The following is a 20,481-nucleotide window of genomic DNA, read 5'->3' as shown; positions in this document are numbered from 1 at the left end:
TCCGAACAAGTGATTGTTCTTGGGCTTACCTTTCAAGTTTGCAACCAAGAAAAGTAATTAAAGCAAAGAAGGGTTTATGCAACATCAATTACCTACAGAAACTCAATTGGAATCAAAACCCATATCTACTGTTTACATCAAGGCTCCCATAACCCTAGTTATGGGAGCTTATCCACTTATCTCCATAGAAGAAAGATAAAAAACACTTGTATTATTCATAAACAAATTCACAATTTTCTTAAAAAGGTTACAAGAATTAATTCTTGAATCTTCAATAGCAATGGAATGATTTATATCCCAGGTGTAGTTTGATTCACAGATTTCTACTTACAAAGAGAATCAAAGATTGAAAATAAGATAAAAAATATCCAGATTCAAAATAATCTCAAAATAAAACCCTAGATGGGTATTTATATATTCCCAGGTTTAAAAGATTTAAAATTTAAACTCAGAAAAAGTGACGGTTCAGCTGACAGCCCGTCGCACAACTGATGGTCTATCACTTGGGTCATCGCTAGGTGATCCAAAGATGTCAGGTTCTGTTTAGTCCTGATGGCCACCTTGGCGGACCAATGATATCTCGATAGTTTGTTGGATGGTCCGTCAATGGGCCCTCTGAAGTCCCTTATTTTGCTTAAGTCTGGCACAAGGTTGGTGGTCCGTCGTAGTCTTGATGGTTAGTCACTTAGACTGTCACATGAGCCTTCCACCTGGAATCTTCTATTTATCTCTAACAACCATTCTGGTGGTCCGTCGCATTACTGACAGTCTGCCACTTGGGCTATCAATGACTTTTTTCAAGTGTTTTCCTGAGTTTACTCCTTTAGCTATTCCTTAACTTGAAATTACTCAAATCCACCATTAAATACAACTTTGGTTGCTTGAAAATACACAATTTTCCCAAGAAAAAAATGCAAAATGTTCCATTAAGAGTCTGCCAATTAACTGCGGTTTCGGATGTACTAGTAATAACAGTGCACCCGATCTCCATGTACTTGGCATACACAACAACTACCCTACACAAAACAAAAACAACAAATAAATGTAAAATTTGGGAAACTTGACCAAAGGTCAATTAACAAACATAAACTTAATTGACAACCGTATTCCTCGGCAATGGCGCCAAAATTTGATACGCCCAAATTATACCTCTCTTATGATAGAGTGAACGATCGCTGTCAAATATAAAACCTAACTAGGTTGGGTGTCGAATCCTATAGCGAATACTGTGTTCACTAAGTATTGTGATTGTTATTAGACTGTTGATCAAATGTTTCGAAATAAGAGGGGTTTTGATTTATGAATTGTATTCTAAGTGATTGTAATAGAGTTTTTCCAACTAATGATGCTTTCTACTAGTAGTAATGTAATGATATTAAATAAACCAGAGTTATGGTTACTAAGATGTCTAAATGGTTAGGGTTGTGAGTCATTTTTTAGTTCCACTCAATAACTTCAACTACAAAATTAGCTGAATTCTATTATTTACCCATTAGTTTCTCAACCTTAATGGATAGTTTATTCTTTAACTCTCTCAAATTTAAAGAATGTATTGTTAACTCAGCCATTTTCTCATGTAGGTAAATCCTTGTTAAGGCATTTTCCATTAATCTAAAGATTAAGGTCTCTAGATTTCATGTAAACCCTTTCTTTTCCCAACAGACACTTTTCTATCCGAACAAGTGATTGTTTTTGGGCTCACCTTTCAGGTTTGCAACCAAGAAAAGTAATTAAAGCAAAGAAGGGTTTATGGAACATCAATTACCTACAGAAACTCAATTAGAATCACAACCCATATCTATTGTTTACATCAAGGCTCCCATAACTCTAGTTATGGGAGCTTATCCACTCATCTCCATAGAAGAAGGAGAAAAATATTTGTATTATTCATAAACAAATTCACAATTTACTTACAAAGGTTACAAGAATTAATTCTTGAATCTTCAATAGCAATAGAATGAATTAAATCCCAAATGTAGTTTGATTCATAAATTTCTATGTTACAGAGAGAATCAAAGATGGAAACTAAGATAAAAAATATCCCGATTTAGAATAATCTCTAAATAAAACCCTAGCTGGGTATTTATATGTTCCCAAGTTTAAAAGATTTAAAATTTAAATTCAAAAATAGCTGCGTCCAAGCTGATGGTACAACTTATGGCCCATCGCACAACTGACGGTCCCTCACATGGTCCGTAACTAGGTGATCCAAAGATGCCAGGTTCTGTTTAGTCTTGATAGCCACCTTGGCGGACCGTCGATATCCCGATGGTCCGTCAGACAATCCATTAATAGGCCCTCTGAAGTCCCATATTTTGTTTAAGTTCGATGGCTTTGTTGGTGGTCTGTCCAATCTTGACGGTCCATCACTTGGACCGTCGCATGAGCCTTGCACCTGGAATCTTCTGTTTATCTCTGGCGGCCATTCTGGCGGTCTGTCGCATTACTGACGATCCGCCACTTGGGTCGTCAATGACTTTTTTCTGCTGTTTTCTTAAGTTTTCTCCTTCAGCTATTCCTTAACCTGAAATTACTCAAATCCACCATTAAATACAACTTTGGTTTCTTGAAAACACATAATTTTCCCAAGAAAAACATGCAAAATATTTTGTCAAAAGTCAGAACATCAACATCCTCAACTTAAGATAATTGCTTATCCTCAAGCAACTCAGCACCAGACCATAAATATGAACAATGCAATGACAGACATTCAACTTGCTGAACCAATTTTTACACAACCATTTACTTGCCATCCTAATTATATGGTTCAACATGCCAGAGTCCATAACCAGCATTATTTAATAATCAATACATATGCACAAATATAGATACAAGAATCTACAGAGATCAATCGAATAAAGTGCAACTCAGATTGCTCTCACATTCAAGGAAATTCACCACTCAGTATATTTTATGGATACAAATTAGAACTCTTATACTTGTCAAAGAAGTTACAAACATAGTACACATACCCATAGGCTTGACCTTATCATCCAATGCTCTCTTATATTTGATTCGCTAAGATCAAGAAGGTCTTTTCTCAGGCTTGTAATGAGGTTTCGAGTCTAGGTGAGGAAGAAATTTTGGGAAAAAGTGACTTAACACTAGGATTTAACTCTCTTTGCCCACAAGTTCTACCTGCCAAGGCTATTTTTGAACTAGCTCACTCATCCTTGTCAAATTTATTTACACTTTACCACAACACCCTCTTTATATATATATATATATATACACACACAGACAAGCATTAACCACCCTCAACTTATGCTAATAAAATCAGTCAAGGTGCACAGTGTCCTGAGTAGACCAGGGTCGGATGCTCTAAACCAACTTTCCCTTAGATAGCTAACAACTTGACAATAGCCATCCTCAACTTAGGTGTTTTGCCTAAGTTTAGGTTCACAATTCCCACTATTGGGCCAAGGCCAGAGCTAAGTGCTAACAACTTACAGAGAGTTAAGTATAGTGATTGGTGGAGAAGAAAAGAAATTAACATAGGCTCAAAGAAGGGTTCAAAAATGGAAAATTCTTTTTAGTGGGGTTAATTATTTTGGCTAAGTCGACTAAAATCACAAGGCGACCTGCTATCATTTCTTATATAACATAGTATCAATTGAACCAGACAAGTTCTAGGTGCAACACTATATAAGAACTAACATAAATACTCGCACACACAAGCAACTAAGTCAAACTCATTCCACTGCTCTTAAAATTTACACCACATATCATGCATATTATATAAGTTAATGCCAACTACAGATTCTCTAACAGTTGATCATATATACTAGAAGACAAAAATAAACAGTCATATAGACATAGTCATAGCTTGATGCCAACATTATTCATCATCTATATTCACAACAAGGTGCTAACATAAACAACACTTTTATTTCATTAGACTAAAATTAACAACATAACAGGACTTAAGAAAGGAAAGATGCTATAATACCTCGAGAATCTCAACCGATAGTAGAACCATGCTTCAAGCTCATGAGAAATAAATCTTAGTGATTTGGTAGTTTTATGATCAAGTTTGATGTATATTAATGTCTTAAATACATCCTAGCTTTTAGATGAATCAAAACATCCCTTACCAATTAAATTCTTGAGAAGGATTTTGGTATAGTTAACTTTAAATGAGCATATCTTTTGTTATACTATGAAATTTTTAGATCATGACCCATAAACAGATAGATAATTGAATTATCTTTCCAACGATATAAATTTCACAAAAATCCAGTATTGGAGTAAAATGTTATGGCCATTTTACTAAGACCTATTCGAGCTACCCAGGAGCGATAGACAAGCTGATGGACCGTCAAGTCAGCAATGGACCGTCGCTTTGGCCATTAAAACTGAAGTAGTAAATCCATTTTATGGCCCAAAAATAATAGTTGGAGTGATGTTCAGTCACCAGAGTGACGGTCTGTCACTCAGACCATCAGTTTTGTCAGAAACAGTGCTGAAACACCATTTTAAAGGGATTTCTGGATTTTTTTCCACCCTATTTAACATCCAATCACGTCAAATCAAAGAAGATAACTCCTCATTCATCTATAACATCAAAATTAGGGTTACTTTAAAGATCAAAACCCAATAATAAGATTCAAACCCTTCTTCAAGAAACTAAGAAATTCAAGTTCTTCAAGTTTAAGAACTATCAAGAAAACATCAAGACCCATATTTTCCAATCCAAGAACGTTTAAGAAACGTTAGTTATCTTTCAAAATTCAAGCTTTTGAGGATGCAGATGTTGATGCCTGGGTTCCTTCCACCGAAGAAGTTCAAGAATCCTTTTCAAAATTATAAATTTATGTTTTATGAGATTTCATGATTTAAGTGTATAGAAGTTTATGATTTTGTGTTGTTAAGTTTTTAATTCATGATTTAGATACAAAGTTCTAAGCTTTGATCCTACTGTGTGATAATTATTTGATATTCATGAAAAAGCCTTTTCAAGTTACCTGTTATGTGATGTGTTTATGTTAATTAGGTGTAGAAATTATTGAATAACCAAAGCATGCTCTTCATATATTTGATAAAATGTTTGTGTGAAGGAAATAGGGCATTATAGCATGTTGACAAGAAATCCCCAATTATGTATAGGCCCACGCATGCCAAGTGTTGGTTGAAAAGCCTGAGAGAATGAATTATGACATGTTAGCATGAAATACCCCAACTATGTGCTCTTTAATGCATGTTAAGTGTTTGATACAAGACCTTGTTAAATTGGGTATGAGCCAATAGTATGTCTCCCTATACTATCACATGTTTATGATTTCCAAGTGCTTGAAGAGATGCTTTAATAATTGTAATGGTGAATGAAAGTCCACAGTCATGATTATTCAAGAATATTTAGTTTTTACTTTTATGTTATCGAGTCCTGGGGGTATTTATACCCGACAATTTAGCTGGAAGTCTAGAGCCCGTGTCAATTTTCACGATAATCTCAGTTAAGCCACGATTCTTAGAACTTAGTGAGTTACAAAACTTAGTACTCTCAGACAGTTACAGAGCTTAAGAAATCTCTATAATCTCAGTATCATTAGCATTCCAGCTTCAGTTCAGTACTCAGCTCTGATCTTAGTAGTATTCAAGTGTTCAGTTCAGACCTTAGTAAAATTCAAGTAATTAATTCAGAACTTAGTATCATTCAATTAGATAACGAGATTCAGTAGTATTCTGTCAGTCTTCGGAACCAAGTGAACTCAATTTAACTCAGTTGATCAGTATGATAAGTAACAGATTTAGCTCAGTCTAGTACAATTTAAGAAAAAAATTAGTTCATAGTTTTTCAGTTGGGAGTACGATTTAACACCGAGCGAACCTAAGGATGGGGGCTCACCCGTTAGAGAAGACTGAGATCCCTAGGATCAATCCCTATGTTCCAGAACTACGTAGCCAGTGTAGGTATGAGATTTCACTCGTTAGATATGAATGACATACTTAGGGATCACCCGTTAGTATATTATATATATATATATAGGACTGATCCTAGGTGTCACTCACTAGATAGGACTGACTTCACATGAGAGGTCTTTACCCATGGCATGGTACTAACACCCTTCTAATTAGGGTTACAGGTTGGACCCCAACTTAGCTAGAAGGGGCATATCGGTTAGATGACTACTTCCCACAGTCTCAGTTTCAGAATCAGTCTAAGTAAAGGAACTTAGCTCAGTAGTATAGAGTAAGGACTGTCAGATACATTCAATCATAGTATAAAGTAAGGACTGTCACATACATTCAATTGTTATGATTATAAATAGACTCAGAGATTACCCGTTAGATAAGACTGGTCTCGGGTTCAGTTAATCAGCTTTAGTATCATCAGATTCAAAGATCACCCACTACGTAGGACTGATCTCAGACTCAGTTAAGTACTCTCATTATCAGTGGATACAAAGATCACCCACTAGATAGGATTGATCTCAGATTTCAGTCGAGCATTCCCATTATCATTAAGTTTCAGAGATCACCTACTAGAGAGGACTGATCTCGACTTCAGTACTCAGTTATCAATATCAAAAGATTTAGTTATTCAGTATCTTAGTATTAGTAATGAGTTTAGACGTCAGTAAAGCAGTATCTGAGTCTCAGTATTCAGTGTCACGATGACTTTAGTTATGGTTTGTGCATTCATGCATATGTCTTCATTCAGTACTCTTATGTTATTCAATTAAGTAATTGTTCATGCATAAGTCCTTGCATTTAGCCTTACCTTATCTTGTATACTCAGTACATTCCCATGTACTGATGTATTTGCGCTATGGTGTTTTACTTTACACCATAGGTTAGAAGCACGAGTCTAAAGCACCCTTAGCAGCTCAATTTCAGTCAGTAGCAGTAGACCTAGCAGTGAGTCCTCATCATTCGAGGATGTTCTATTATTTAATTATATTTCTAGACTAAGTATTTTAGTAGACAGAGTTAGTTGGGGACATGTCCCATCAACTCCTTATTCAGATAGTTTAGAGGCTTTCAGACTATAGAGTATCTTCAGATAGTTTGTTCAATTTTTAGTATTGATGTTCAGTTTTAATATTGTTAAACTTTATTTAGTCGTATTTTAATTTTTTGAACCTTATGGCACGTTTTCGTTAGTTTTCCACATTTATTTTAATATATTATGCAGTGCTTAGTTACAGGTACCAGAAAAAGGTTGGCTTGTGGTCCTTCAAGATCATGAACACCGTGTAGCATTCAGGGTGCCAGACTCGGGCGTCACAAACTTGGTATTAGAGCATAAGGTTCAATAGTATCATAGGAATTCTGAAAGACGCATCTAGTAGAGTCTTATGTATGGGTATGTTGCGCGCCATATTTATAGACAAGAGCGTATAAGATGTTTTACGAAAATTTTCCCTTCTTTCATGTCTCAGATCATGCTATAGAAAGCTCCTCTAATAAAGTTATGTAGATTCAAAACATGCTCCACTTATGTCAACTCCACCTTACCTTCAAGGTAATAGAAACAGTGAAGCTTAAAGTCCTAGAGATAGGGCTTTCTCATACCATCCCTACAGATAGTTATGGGATCGCCCACAGGCTTAGTAGTATTCCATCAGATCCTTCCTCAGAATCCTATGATATCATATGACCTAGAGTTAGAAGAGTTTAGCAGTAGTAGAGTTGGAATAGCATTAACCATATCGAGAAGATTATGTATTCATGGGGATAATTGTATAGGAGGTAAATTAGTAGGCTTGAACAGTGCATGCAAAAATTTAAGGTTATTGATCGAAAACTAAGTGTGAAGGTTTGGATGTGAGTTAGGAGGTATGATCCTACTAGTCGATGAAGGAATAGAATTAAATGATGTGTTTAGTGAGGCAAGCATGTGTTGAAAAGGGGTGTAAGTATGTGATATGATTGTAAAAACTAAAGAATTTTAAGAGTTGTATTCTAGAAGATAGTATTAGCAATGATATTTATACTTTCAGGTGCAGACTTTTTGTATGATTTTATCATTCATGTGTATTATTATACCCCAGACTCTAGAGTAGATTGATTGTAGTTCAGTTCAGAGTTTAGTAAAGTGTTCATAGTCTTACGGTGATGACTTGAAGCTAAAGAAGAGAGTATAGTTTAAAGAGTGCAGAAGAAGTACTTTAGTTAAGTATAAGTTTCAGCATGAGTTAGTCAGTAAAGCCAACAAGTCAGTTTAGTAGTCAGACAGTCAGATCTGTGTAGTTTGTTTTCTCATCTTTCCATCTAGTCATGCTATCAGAAATCTCAGGAAGATTACTATTCCAAGGTAGAAAGTCCTAGTGGTTGCAAGATAAGTTCAGTTTGTGAGTCATGCATTAGTTTCATCTCTCTGAGGTTCAGTTATAATCCAATCCGTAGATGCCCTGTGCATCACTCTAGTATATCAGTAAAGTAAGCATTCTTAGAGGGGCATAGTGTCCCAAGGGGAGATACCCTATAACTCCCTGATGTTTTCCATTCTTTAAACCCATTCAGTTTCATGATTAGATCCTCATTACAAGCTTTGCACCAGATATCATTGTATAGTTAGTCATGCTTTAAAAAGTCAGTTCAGCTAGACAGTTATGCATTAAATATGCATTTTCATTAGAAGAAGCTTGGTTTATTAGAAATTTTAGAAAGGCTTTCATAAAAATAACTCAGTCACGCTTCCATGCATCAGATATGTATTTTCAGTGTAATAACTCAAAATATTAGTAGTTATAGTCGTATAGTCATGTTTTAGATGCTCATGTCCAGTAAGAAAGTTCATCTTGCTAGTATTCTCAGCCTAACCAACCTCATTCAAGGACGAATGTTCCTAATAGAGAGATATTGTAATACCCCGAGAATCCCAACTGATAGTAGAACCATGCTTCAAGCTCATGAGAAATAAATATTAGTGATTTGGTAGTTTTTTTGATCAATTTTGATTTATATTAATGCCTTAAATACGTCCTAGCTATTAGATGAATCAAAACATCCCTTATCGATTGAATTCTTGAGAAGGATTTTGGTATAGTCAACTTTAAATGAGAATATCTTTTGTTATACTATGAATTTTTTTATATTATTACCTATAAATAGATATATAATTGAATTATCTTTCCAACGATACCAGTTTCACCAAAATCCGGTATCGGAGTAAAAAGTTATGGCCATTTTACTGAGACCTCTCTGAGTTGCCCAGGAGCGACGGGCAAGCTGACGGATCGTTAAGTCAGCGACGGACCGTCGCTTTGGCCATCAAAATTGAAGTAGTAAGGCTTTTTTTGGCCCAAAAATGATGGTTGGAGTGATGGTCAGTCACCAAAGTGACGGTCCGTCACTCAAACCGTCAGTTTTGTCTAAAACAGCGCTGAAACACCGTTTAAAGGGATTTTTGGGTCTTTTTCCACCCTATTTAACATCCAATCACGTCAAATCACAACAAATAACTCCTCATTCATTTATAACATCAAAATTAGTGTGTCTTTCAAGATCAAAACCCAAGAAGAAGATTTAAACCCTTCTTCAAGAAACTAAGAAATTCACGTTCTTCAAGTTCAAGAACCATCAAGAAAATATCAAGATCCGTGTTTCCCAATCCAAGAAAGTTTCAGAAATGCTAGTTATCTTTCAAGATTCAAGATTTTAAGGTATGCAAATATTGATTCTTGGGTTCCTTCCACCGAAGAAGTTCAAGAATCCTTTTCAAAATTATAAGTTTATGTTTTATGAGATTTCATGATTTATGTGTATGGAAGTTCAAGATTTTATGTTGTTAAGTTTTTAATTCATGATTTAGATACAAAGTTCTAAGCTTTGATCCTAGTGTGTGATAATTATATGATGTTTGTGAAAAAGCCCCTTCAAGTTGCCTGCTAAGTGATGTGTTTATGTTAATTAGGTGTAGAAATTATTGAATAACCAAAGCATGCTCCCCATATGTTTAATAAAATATTTGTGTGAAGGAAATAGGGCCATTATAGCATGTTGACAAGAAATCCCCAGTTATGTATAGGCCCATGCATGCCAAGTGTTGGTTGAAAAGCCTTAGAGAATGAATTGTGACATGTTAGCATGAAATCCCCCCAACTATGTGTTCTTTAATGCATGTTAAGTGTTTGATGAAAGACCTTGTTAAATAGAGTATGAGCCAATAGTATGTATGCCTATACCATCACATGTTTATGATTTCCAAGTGCTTGAAAAGATGCTTTAATAATTGTAATGGTGAATGAAAGTCCATGGTCATGATTATTCAAGAATGGTTATGTTTTACTTTTATATTATCGAGTCCTGGGGGTATTTATACCCGATAATTTAGCTGCAAGTCTAGAGCCTGTGTTAGTTTTCACGATAATCTCAGTCAAGCCATGATTCTTATAACTCAGTGAGTTACAAAACTCAGTACTCTCAAACAGTTACAGAGCTTAAGAAATCTCTGTAATCTCAGTATCATTAGCATTCCAACTTTAGTTCAATACTCAACTCAGATCTTCATAGTATTCAAGTGTTCAGTTTAGTCCTCAGTAACATTCAAGTAATTATTTCAAAACTTAGTATCATTCAGTTAGATAATGAGATTCAGTAATATTCTGTCAGTCTTCAAAACCAAGTGAACTCAACTTAACTCAGTTGATTAGTATGATCAGTAACAGATTCAACTCAGTCTAGTACAGTTTAAGAAAAAGAATCATTTTAGAGTCTTTCAATTGAGAGTACGATTTAGTACCGAGCGAACATAAGGATGGGGGCTTACCCATTAGAGAGGACTGAGATCCCTAGGAGAAATCCCTAAGTTCCATAACTACGTAGCCAACGTAGGTATGAGATGTCACCGTTAGATAGGACTGACATACTCAGGGATCACCCATTAGTATATTATATATATAGGACTGATCCTAGGCATCACCTTCTAGATAGGACTGACTCCACAAGAGAGGTCTTTACCCATGGCGCGGTATTGACACCCTTCTAACTGGGGTTACAGGTTGGATTCCAACTTAGCTAGAAGTGGTATGTCGGTTAGATGAATACTTCCCACAGTCTCAGTTTTAGAATCAGTCTTAGCAAAGGAACTCAACTCAGTAATACAGAGTAAGGACTATCAGATACAGTCAATTGTTATGATTATCAATAGACTCAGAGATTACCCGTTAGATAGGACTGGTATCGAGTTTAGTTAATCAGCTTCAGTATCATTAGATTCAGAGATCACCCACTAGATAGGACTGATCTCAGACTCAGTTAAGTACTCTCATAATCAGTAGATACAAAGATCACCCACTAGATAGGACTGATCTTAAATTTTAGTTGAGCATTCCCATTATCATTAAGTTTTAGAGATCACCCGCTAGAGAGGACTGATCTCAACTTCAGTACTCAATTATCAATATCAGAAGATTCAGTTATTCAGTCTCTCAGTTATTTAGTTAAGTAATTGTTCATGCATAAGCCCTTGCATTTAGCCTTACCTCATCTTGCATACTTAGTACATTCCCACGTACATACACATTTGCGCTATGGTGTTTTACTTTACACCATAGGTTTAGAAGCACAAGTCCAGAGCACCTTTAGCAGCTCAGTTCTAGTCAACAACAGTAGACCTAGTAGGGAGTCCTCATCATTCTACGATGTTCTATTATTTATTTATATTTCTAGACTAAGTATTTTAGTAGATAGAGTTAGTTGGGACATGTCCCATCAACTCCTTATTTAGACAGTTTAAAGGCTTTCAGACTATAGAGTATCTTCAGACAGTTTGTTCAGTTTTCAGTATTGATGTTCATTTTTGATATTGTTAAACTTTATTCAATCGTATTTTAAGTTTTTGAACCTTATGGAAATTTTCCTCCAGTTTTCTGCATTTATTTCAGTATATTATGTAGTGCTTAGTTACAGGTACCAGAAAAAGGGTTAGCTTGTGGTCCTTCAAGATCATGAGCAGCGTGTAGAGTTCGGGGTGCAAGACTCAGGGCGTTATAGATGCAAACAAGTTAATCCTAGAAGAGAAATAAAATGCAAACTTAAACATAATCCTAGACATACCGATTCTCATAGATAGCTCACGGGAGGAAAAGAATATCAGAAACACAACCCACCATGGTATAAGTACACCACCCCCACAGAAAAGTATATGCATTATCCTCAAAGCATCAAATAAAAGTACAAAGGAGTGGGTACACTTGTATTTCCTCTTATTCATATGAGGAATCTGTGAAGTGTGGTGAGGAACCTATGTCCTCACCTACTATAATATTGACCCCCATGGTGGCGGGAGTACTTAGAAACTCTCCCTCCGAAATCAAAGGTATAATATTCCAGACTGTTTCTGAAGTTTGCCCCCTAACTGGGGCAAAACTGGTAGACACTCCGGCCGGTTTGTCTTCTACTTTTTTTTTCTCTTCTCTTCATCTTTTCTATACTTTTACCTGGCTTTCTTCATATCATGATGCTCTCGCTTCTCCGGTGTCATAGCCTCTCTCTTTCTTCTCTTTTTAGCTTTTTGTTCAGCACGATCATTTGCTGGTTACTTTCTTTTATCTTTAACAGGTCTCCCCATCAGATCAACAATTCCTTTAACATCATTACTCAATACCAAGGCTGGATCAAAGATGGGCTGCCATGGCTACCTGCTCTTTAACTCTTCGATGTCAACCTGTGCTTTCTTAAACTCTTCCATAAATCTCGCCAAGTATGGAATAGACAGTGAATCCAGCCTTTTGTCGATTCTCTCTTCCTTGTGATCCATCCTCATTTGAATGTCTTAGAAATAATGGATTTCCTCAACTACAATTCTGTCAACAAAAGGCTTGAATTCTGCAGCCCAAGTGTTAAGTAGCCTTTTGAATTTCTTTCATAATTTCACAAACTTAGAGAAGTTTTCCTGCGTCAACCTATCTTCTAAAAATTCTGCCCCACCTATTGGTGGTGCATATTCTTACCCTACAGATGCACTTGATGGAACATAATCAGGTGGTAAATAAGTGGTAATCGACAACGGCATAACTGTTAAAATCTCTGAAGTATCTGGGGCTAGTGCAGACTGAGTTTGATAGGCTGGTTGTTTGGTGACCCACATTTTGAAATTCGAGTCATCCTTGGACTTCTCAATGTCCTGCCTATGTGATGCACGGACCTCATTATCCACCCAATAAATCAGAGGCATACCTGCCTACCTACATAATTTGGTGATTAAGCATAGAAATAGTATAGCGCTGGCCACCTTAGGAGCTCTCACAAACAACTCGTCAACAGTGATCTAACCGAAATCAATCTTTAGTCCTGACAGTAAACTAGCAACAAGTACATCTCGGTGAATATCTAGATTAGCATCACCGCCCATTGGCATAAGTCTCAAGTGGACCACAACCCACCAAAATTTAGCACTGAAGCTAAAGGATGACTTCGCTATGCTCTCATGTGGGTTCATAGCCTAGGAAGGATTACCCTTATCAGTCAACACTTTACCCAACAAGGATCTTTGGGCAGATTCATTACGTAGTTGATACTCTAATTCTGGAATAGCAGGTGGGGCTTCATAATCTGGCCCAAATAGCATCTGTTGATGGTTCGGGCTGATATGTCAGTAGTAACTTCACGGACAGGCACTGATTCCCCGTTTGGGAGATCAAAAATTTTTGAGCCCTTTGGAACATCCTTTTCTGCCAATACCAAATAGTTATCAAAGAATTCCCTCACCAGATTCGGCTGATATGATTTTGGAGGTTTACTCATCCATACCAGTTCGTACTTATTGAAATGACGCTTAAGCTCTGGATATTCGTGTAACTCTGTTGTTATAATCTGATACTCCTTAGCAAATGGTCTTTTGACTGGCCTACTTGCTATTGATGCTAACCCATCATAAAATTTTTCCCTTGCTCCATATAACTGCTATCTAACAGCTTCTCTGATTTAAGGATCCTTATGCCTGATCAAGTTGGCATCTTCACTCTCCGTCTCAGCTTTAATTGCTTTAGTTTGTGCTTCTACATTAGTAGCCCCAGTTTTGGCCTCAACTGGGTTGGGGCGAGATGTGACTAGTTTACCTCATCAGGACTAAAGCTAGTACTGCTAGTACTGCTGGTGCTTCCCTCACTCTCCTTTTCAGACTGGGAGAGTATAGGTAGTGTAGGTCCCTTTGGTGAGTGTTAAAGGCTGGTGCCTCCTCGCTCCTAGAAGGTTTACCTCGCCCTCTTGCTCGACCTCCACCTCTATTCAATGGAAGTTTTCATGCCATGGTGCCTGGAAAGAGGTAAGGAGTCACTTACAAAATAGAAAAATCTGCAAAAAAAGTAATAAAAGTTGGCTTGATGGTCATAATGATGGGCCGTTGATGATACGATGGGCCACCAGTTGGGCCGTAAAGCCTTATCCAGTGAGCAACTTCCGTTGAACATTTTTGACGGCCAACCCGATGGTCCATCAGTTGGGTCGTCAGGCCATATATAGTGAGCAACTTTTTTTGGACATTTTCGATGGTCAAGCTGACGGTCCGTGACTAATTTGACGGTCCTCCAAGTTGGACGTCAATCCCCATTTTCAATTTCAAACTTTTTTTTGCATTTTTTTGAATAAATGGTATACCTTATTCATTTTTCAACATATTAACGACAATAATTCCATATTTTTTTGCACATTTTTCTATTCTACACACGTGGGTTACTCAGACTTCACCTAAGTAGCATATACCAAAGTTTAGAACTTAGAACATCAATAATTTAAACCACAGAAGGAAACAAGATGAAACTCTTCACATATCTCAATTATTTCAATTATGCTTTACACTTTGGAGCAGTAAGAAAATGGGTAAAAATCGTACCTGATGATGCAGACTTGCACTCCAAAAAGAACTACTTAACACTTTAACCAGTGATTTAATATGTTGAGTGATGAGGAGAAAAGAGGGGAAAAACTTGTTTAAATAGAGGGGAAGAGAGAAGTTAGAGAGTCCTAAAGGGAGTAACAGCCTTCAGATACTATGAATCCAAAGGGAGTTAGATGGTTTTAGAATTTAAAGAGGTTACAATGTATGTAACCACCCTATTTTATCTCTTTTAAATTCTTTTGGGTCAAGTGAGGGTCATTTAAATAGGCATCTTACTTAATTCAACCCGACCCGCGACTAAGGTTACGCTAACAATTAACTCGATGGTTCGTCAGTTTTACGATGGTCCGCTAGGTTGACCGTCAGGTCTTACCAGAGACTACCTTCTAGACCTTTTTGTGACAGTCACATCGACGGTCCATCAGCTCTGCGATGGTCTATCGAGTGGTCCATTAACCCCTTCCAGAAACACAAATATGCAGCCTCAGATTGACAGAAGAAGTGACGGTCCTCCAAGTTTTTGATGGTCCACCAACTAGACCATTAAGATTTATGTAGTACATTCAACTTTTTGGCACGTCTTTGATGGTCCGAACAATGGTTTGTCGGGATCCTGACAGTCCATCAGTAACTCCGCCATCCTCCTCGTAACTGTGAAACTCCTTTCTTTCATGGTTTTTGGTCCTGCACACTTTACAAACATATCAGATTGCACAAAAAGTAACCGATAAAATGACTCTATCTATGATAACAACAAAACATGATGGGCTGCCTCCCACTAGTGCCTAATTTAATATCGCAGCACGACGCAGTCATCTCGATTACTTAGACGTCATCGAGATAGATAGTGGCCATGCTTTTGATCGAGTCCATTGGACCGATATACAACTTTAGTCATTGCCTATTCAGTTTGAAGATACTTCCGTCTATGTTTATAAGTTCAACTACTCCAGACGAGTAAACTTGACTAACTCAAAATGGGCCCGACCATTTTGATTTAAGTTTACCTGGAAATAACTTTAGTTTGGAGTTGAAGAGAAAAACCCAATCACCTTTATAAAAATCTCTTTTTACAATTCTTCGATCATGGTACTTCTTCATCTTCTCCTTGCAAAGATCAGCCCTTTCATACGCCCTGAGATGGAACTTATCCATATCATTCAGCTGCCCCATTCTCAACTGCACTGCCTTATTCCAGTTCAAATTCAACCTCTTAAGTGCCCACAACGCCTTATGCTCTAATTCAATGGACAAATGACATGCCATACCATAAACCAATTGGTACGGTGACATGTCGATTGGTGTCTTGAATGTTGTTCTGTATGCCCATAAGGAGTCATTAAGCTTCCTAGACCAGTCTTGTCTGCTAGCATTCACTATTTTAGCAAGTATGGCTTTGATCTCTCTATTTGAAATCTCCACTTGCCTATTAGTCTGTGGGTGGTATGGAGTTGCTACTTTGTGTTACTTGTGACCATACTTTGCTAAGACAGCTCGAAATATATTATTGTAAAAGTGAAATCCACCATCATTTATAATGGTGCATTGCACCCCAAATCGAGAGAAAATGTTCCTTTTTAGGAACACAACTACTCTCTTCCCTTTGTTCTCAGCCAAAGCAATGGCTTCAACCCATTTCGATACATAATCAATAGTAACTAGAATGTATTTTATCCTAAAAGAGCTCACGAAGGGCCCCATGAAGTCGATGCCCCAGACGTTAAATAATTCTACCTCTATCATTTTTGTCAAAGGCATTTTATGGCTTTTGGAGATTGACCCTTGCCTCTGACACTGGTCACATCTTCTCGCGAATTCATAAGCATCTTTGAATAGAGTTAGCCAATAATAGCCGTTTTGCAGCACCTTTCTAGTAGTACGGTCACTAGCATAATGACCTCCCACCGGGGATGCATGACATGCTTCCAATATACTCAGCATATCTTCTTCTGGAACGCATCTCCTCATTATATTTTCAGTATATCACCGAAACAAATATGGCTCATCCTAGAAATAATGTGCTATATCATGGAGAAACTTTTTTCTTTGATGGAAAGAAAGATTCTTCGAAATCACCTCGCTCACCACATAATTTGTAAAATTAGCATACCAAGGTGTTTTTTCCATAACAGCAACCAAGATTGCTCATCCAAAAATGCATTATTGATCTCAAATTTATCTCTAGCTACTTGCTCAACTTCCAGCCTAGACAGATGATCCGCCACTTGGTTTTTGCAACCCTTCCTATCCTTGACTTCAAAGTCAAATTCTTGAAGCAGTAGCACCCATCTAATCAACGTTGGTTTTGCATCCTTTTTCGCTATCAAATATCTTAAGGATGCTTGATCAGTATGGACCACCACCTTAGTTCCTAGCAAATAAGCTCAAAACTTCTCAAAAGCATAGACTACTGCAAGAAGTTCCTGTTCTGTGATGGTGTAGTTCTTTTGAGCTCCATTAAGTGCTTTGCTGGTATCATAGATTGGATGAAACAATTTGTCCTTCTTTTGTCCTAACACAGCTTCAATGGCAACACCACTTGCATTGCATATGATCTCAAACGGTTTTGACCAATCCGGTGCAAAAACAATAGGAGCATCAACTATCTTCCCTTTAAGGCATTCAGATGCCTTTAAGAAATCATCATCAAAGGAGAATCTGACTTCCTTCTCAAAAAGTTTGCAAGAGGGTTTGCAATCTTTGAGAAGTCCTTTATAAATCTCTGATAGAAGCCTGCATGACCAAGGAAACAGCGCACCCCCTTTACTGAAATAGGAGGTGAAAGCTTCTCTATAACCTCAACTTTATATCGATCGACTTCAATCCCCTTTGCTGAAATTTTGTGTCCGACAAAAATACCCTCCTTCTCCGTGAAGTGGCATTTATCCTAATTAAGCACAAGATTGAACTCCTCACGCCGCTGCAAGGCCCTACTAAGATTTACCAAACACAACTCAAACGAATCTCCCACCACCGAAAAATCATCCATAAACACCTCTAAAGTGTCTTCAACCATATCTGAGAAAATGGACATCCCCGTTGAAAGGTAGCGGGTGCATTACACAATCCAAAAAACATTCGCTTGAATGCAAAAGTACCATATGGGCAGGTGAATGTCATTTTCTCCTGATCCTCCGGGGCTATAGAAATTTGATTGTAACCAGAATAACCATCCAAGAAACAATACCAACCTCTTCCCGCCAACCAATCAAGTATCTGATCCATGAAAGGCATTAGAAATTGGTACTTCAATGTCCACGAGTTGAGTTTTCTGTAATCCATACACACCCTTCACCCAGTAACAGGCCTGAGTAGAACCAACTCATTTTTCTCATTATCCACCACTTTCATGCCCTATTTCTTGGGCACGCACTGAATGGTACTTACCCACTTACTATCTGAGATGGGGTATACTACTCCTGCATCTAGATACTTGATGATTTCTTTATTTACCACCTCTTGCATAGGTGGGTTTAGACGACGTTGATGCTTAGTAGTCGGAACATAATACTCCTCTAGCTGAATCTTATTTGTACATATACTAGGAGGGATACCGGCGATATCTGCAATCGTCCAACCAATATCCCTCTTATATCTCTTAAGAACAGAGATGAGGGCTTCCACCTATTTCTCACCCAGGTCAGCAACAATAATAATAGGTAGTGTATTCCCACTGCCTAAGAACACATACCTCATGGATCTTCGATAGAAGGCTTAGCAGGTGGACTTGGATTATTTTTTAAGTCCAAATCCTATTTCTTGGGTGCATATGAATAAGACCCCATGCCTGTTAAGGCACACACCGTCTCCTCATAATCTTCAATACCGTCATGATCAAAATTCATCAATACAGTAGCTAAGGTCTCCACAATAATTTTTTCTTCTATAGGCACTTCCTGCTCCTCCTCATAATAAACATCCACAATAGAAAAACCTCTCTACTTCTTCAAAAGTAGCGATATGGATTGCATACATTTTACACTCTCCAGACCCACTTGGTGGGATTACACAGGGTTTGCTGTTGTAATAAAAAAAATGCTTATGTCTTTATGCTGTTTCATGGACTGGCATACTTTAAATCGAACTACTTCATCATTCAACCTGAATAGTAGCTCATTTTCTCTCAAGTCAATAAGTACACTCCGGTTGTGAGGAAAGATCAACCCAAGATTATGGGCACCTCAAAATCCACCTCACAATCGATAATGACAAAATCAGCTAGAAATATAAAACTAGCTACGTTAAATAATACGTCATATAGAATCCCCATGGGCCGCTTCACAGATCTGTCCACCATAAATAATCTCATGTTTGTGGGAGTAGGATCCCTCAAACCCAATTTCTTATACACAGCAAGCGGCATCAAATTTATACTGGCTCCCAAATCACATAGAGCTTTTACAAAATCAAGAGGCCCAATAGTGCATAGGATAGTAAATGCTTTTGGGTCTGCCTTTTCTGCACCAACGACCTTGTGAAAATAGAACCACAATGCTGGAGATTGTCCACCGTATCATAACTAACTGTCTGCTTCTTCGTAACAAGGTCTTTCATGAACTTTGCATACCCGAGCATTTTCTCCAATGCTTACACTAATGGCAAATTAATTGTTAACTACTTAAGTATGGCCATAAAATTTCCAAACTTTGTGTCATCATCCCTCTTCTTCAACCGATGGGGGAATGGAGGCGGTGGTTTTGGCAGCATAGTAACCACCACTTCAGCCTTCTTTCCATTACTCTTCTCTAACTTATCAACCTGCTGATAGTTGGATGATGTATTATCAGTAACCTTATCACGTTTCTCAGACTCTACTAGATGACTTTTTTTATGCTCAATATCCTCATCAATCACGTCTTCCATTATAGCTTTGCCCACAGATGGGCCTGGAAATACCTTACCACTCTGTATGGTAATTGCCATCTAAGAGCCATCATTTTGAGGGTTCTGAACTGTATTACTTGGCAGATTTTCGCTCTTTCTCTGATTCAATGCTGCTAAGAGTTGGCTCATTTGCTGCTCTAACTATTTGATAGAAGTTAAAGTGTGAGTTTACCCACTGGATCATAGAAGACAATCACTCTTCATAGTAGTCACCCCAGAGTTGGTAGCCTTAACTCCCTTTAATAATTTCTCCATTACGTCCTCCATGGACATTTTTCCAGAGCTAGTTACGGCATTATCTCTACTTCCAGGAGGTTCATATAGTCCACTCCTATTATTCTTTATATTCCAGATCCCTTGATCTCTATCCCTGTAACCAGCTTTATTGTAATAGTTCCAACCTTATTTCCTTGGCTATTGCCTCGAATCCCCCCCCTCCATGATTATTTAGATAATTTTCCTCTTCTTTCGAATTAGAGTCAGCTCTTCCCTGGGATGTAATAACTTTTAACTTCTTCATTTTTCCAGATAATAGATGCTTAGTTAGCAAATCCATTTGTTTCTTCAAGTGTGCTTAGTTAGAAAATCCATTTGTTTTTTCAAGTGTGCCATGTCCTGGTCATATTCTGTAGGTCTTGCTACCACAGAATCCCTGGTATGCTAAGTTTTACTCTGTTTGGTCATTCGATCAAGCATCTCCAAAGCCTCTGGAAAAGTAAGGTCAACAAATGACCCTCCTATATCTTTATCCACTACTTGCTTCATAATAGAGTTCAAAGACCGATAGAGAGTCTCATCAAATTAATATCCGT

At 37.5% G+C, this 20,481-nt stretch overlaps 1 protein-coding gene across 1 annotated transcript; it reads right to left on the bottom strand.

Moving 5' to 3' along the window:
* Positions 1-17,169: 17,169 nt before the first annotated feature.
* LOC124896194 lies at positions 17,170-18,630 on the bottom strand. The gene is made up of 3 exons (XM_047407718.1): positions 18,589-18,630; positions 18,173-18,409; positions 17,170-17,415 (listed from the first exon to the last, which is right to left on the bottom strand). The coding sequence occupies exons 1-3, from the start codon at positions 18,628-18,630 to the stop codon at positions 17,170-17,172; spliced, it is 525 nt and encodes a 174-aa protein (XP_047263674.1).
* Between the last annotated feature and the right edge of the window lie 1,851 nt (positions 18,631-20,481).

The sequence above is a fragment of the Capsicum annuum genome, chromosome 2 (genome assembly GCF_002878395.1).
Source record: "Capsicum annuum cultivar UCD-10X-F1 chromosome 2, UCD10Xv1.1, whole genome shotgun sequence".
NCBI lineage: Eukaryota > Viridiplantae > Streptophyta > Magnoliopsida > Solanales > Solanaceae > Capsicum > Capsicum annuum.
Note: the sequence above shows the minus strand (reverse complement) of the source record. Positions and strands in the feature narration are given on the sequence as shown.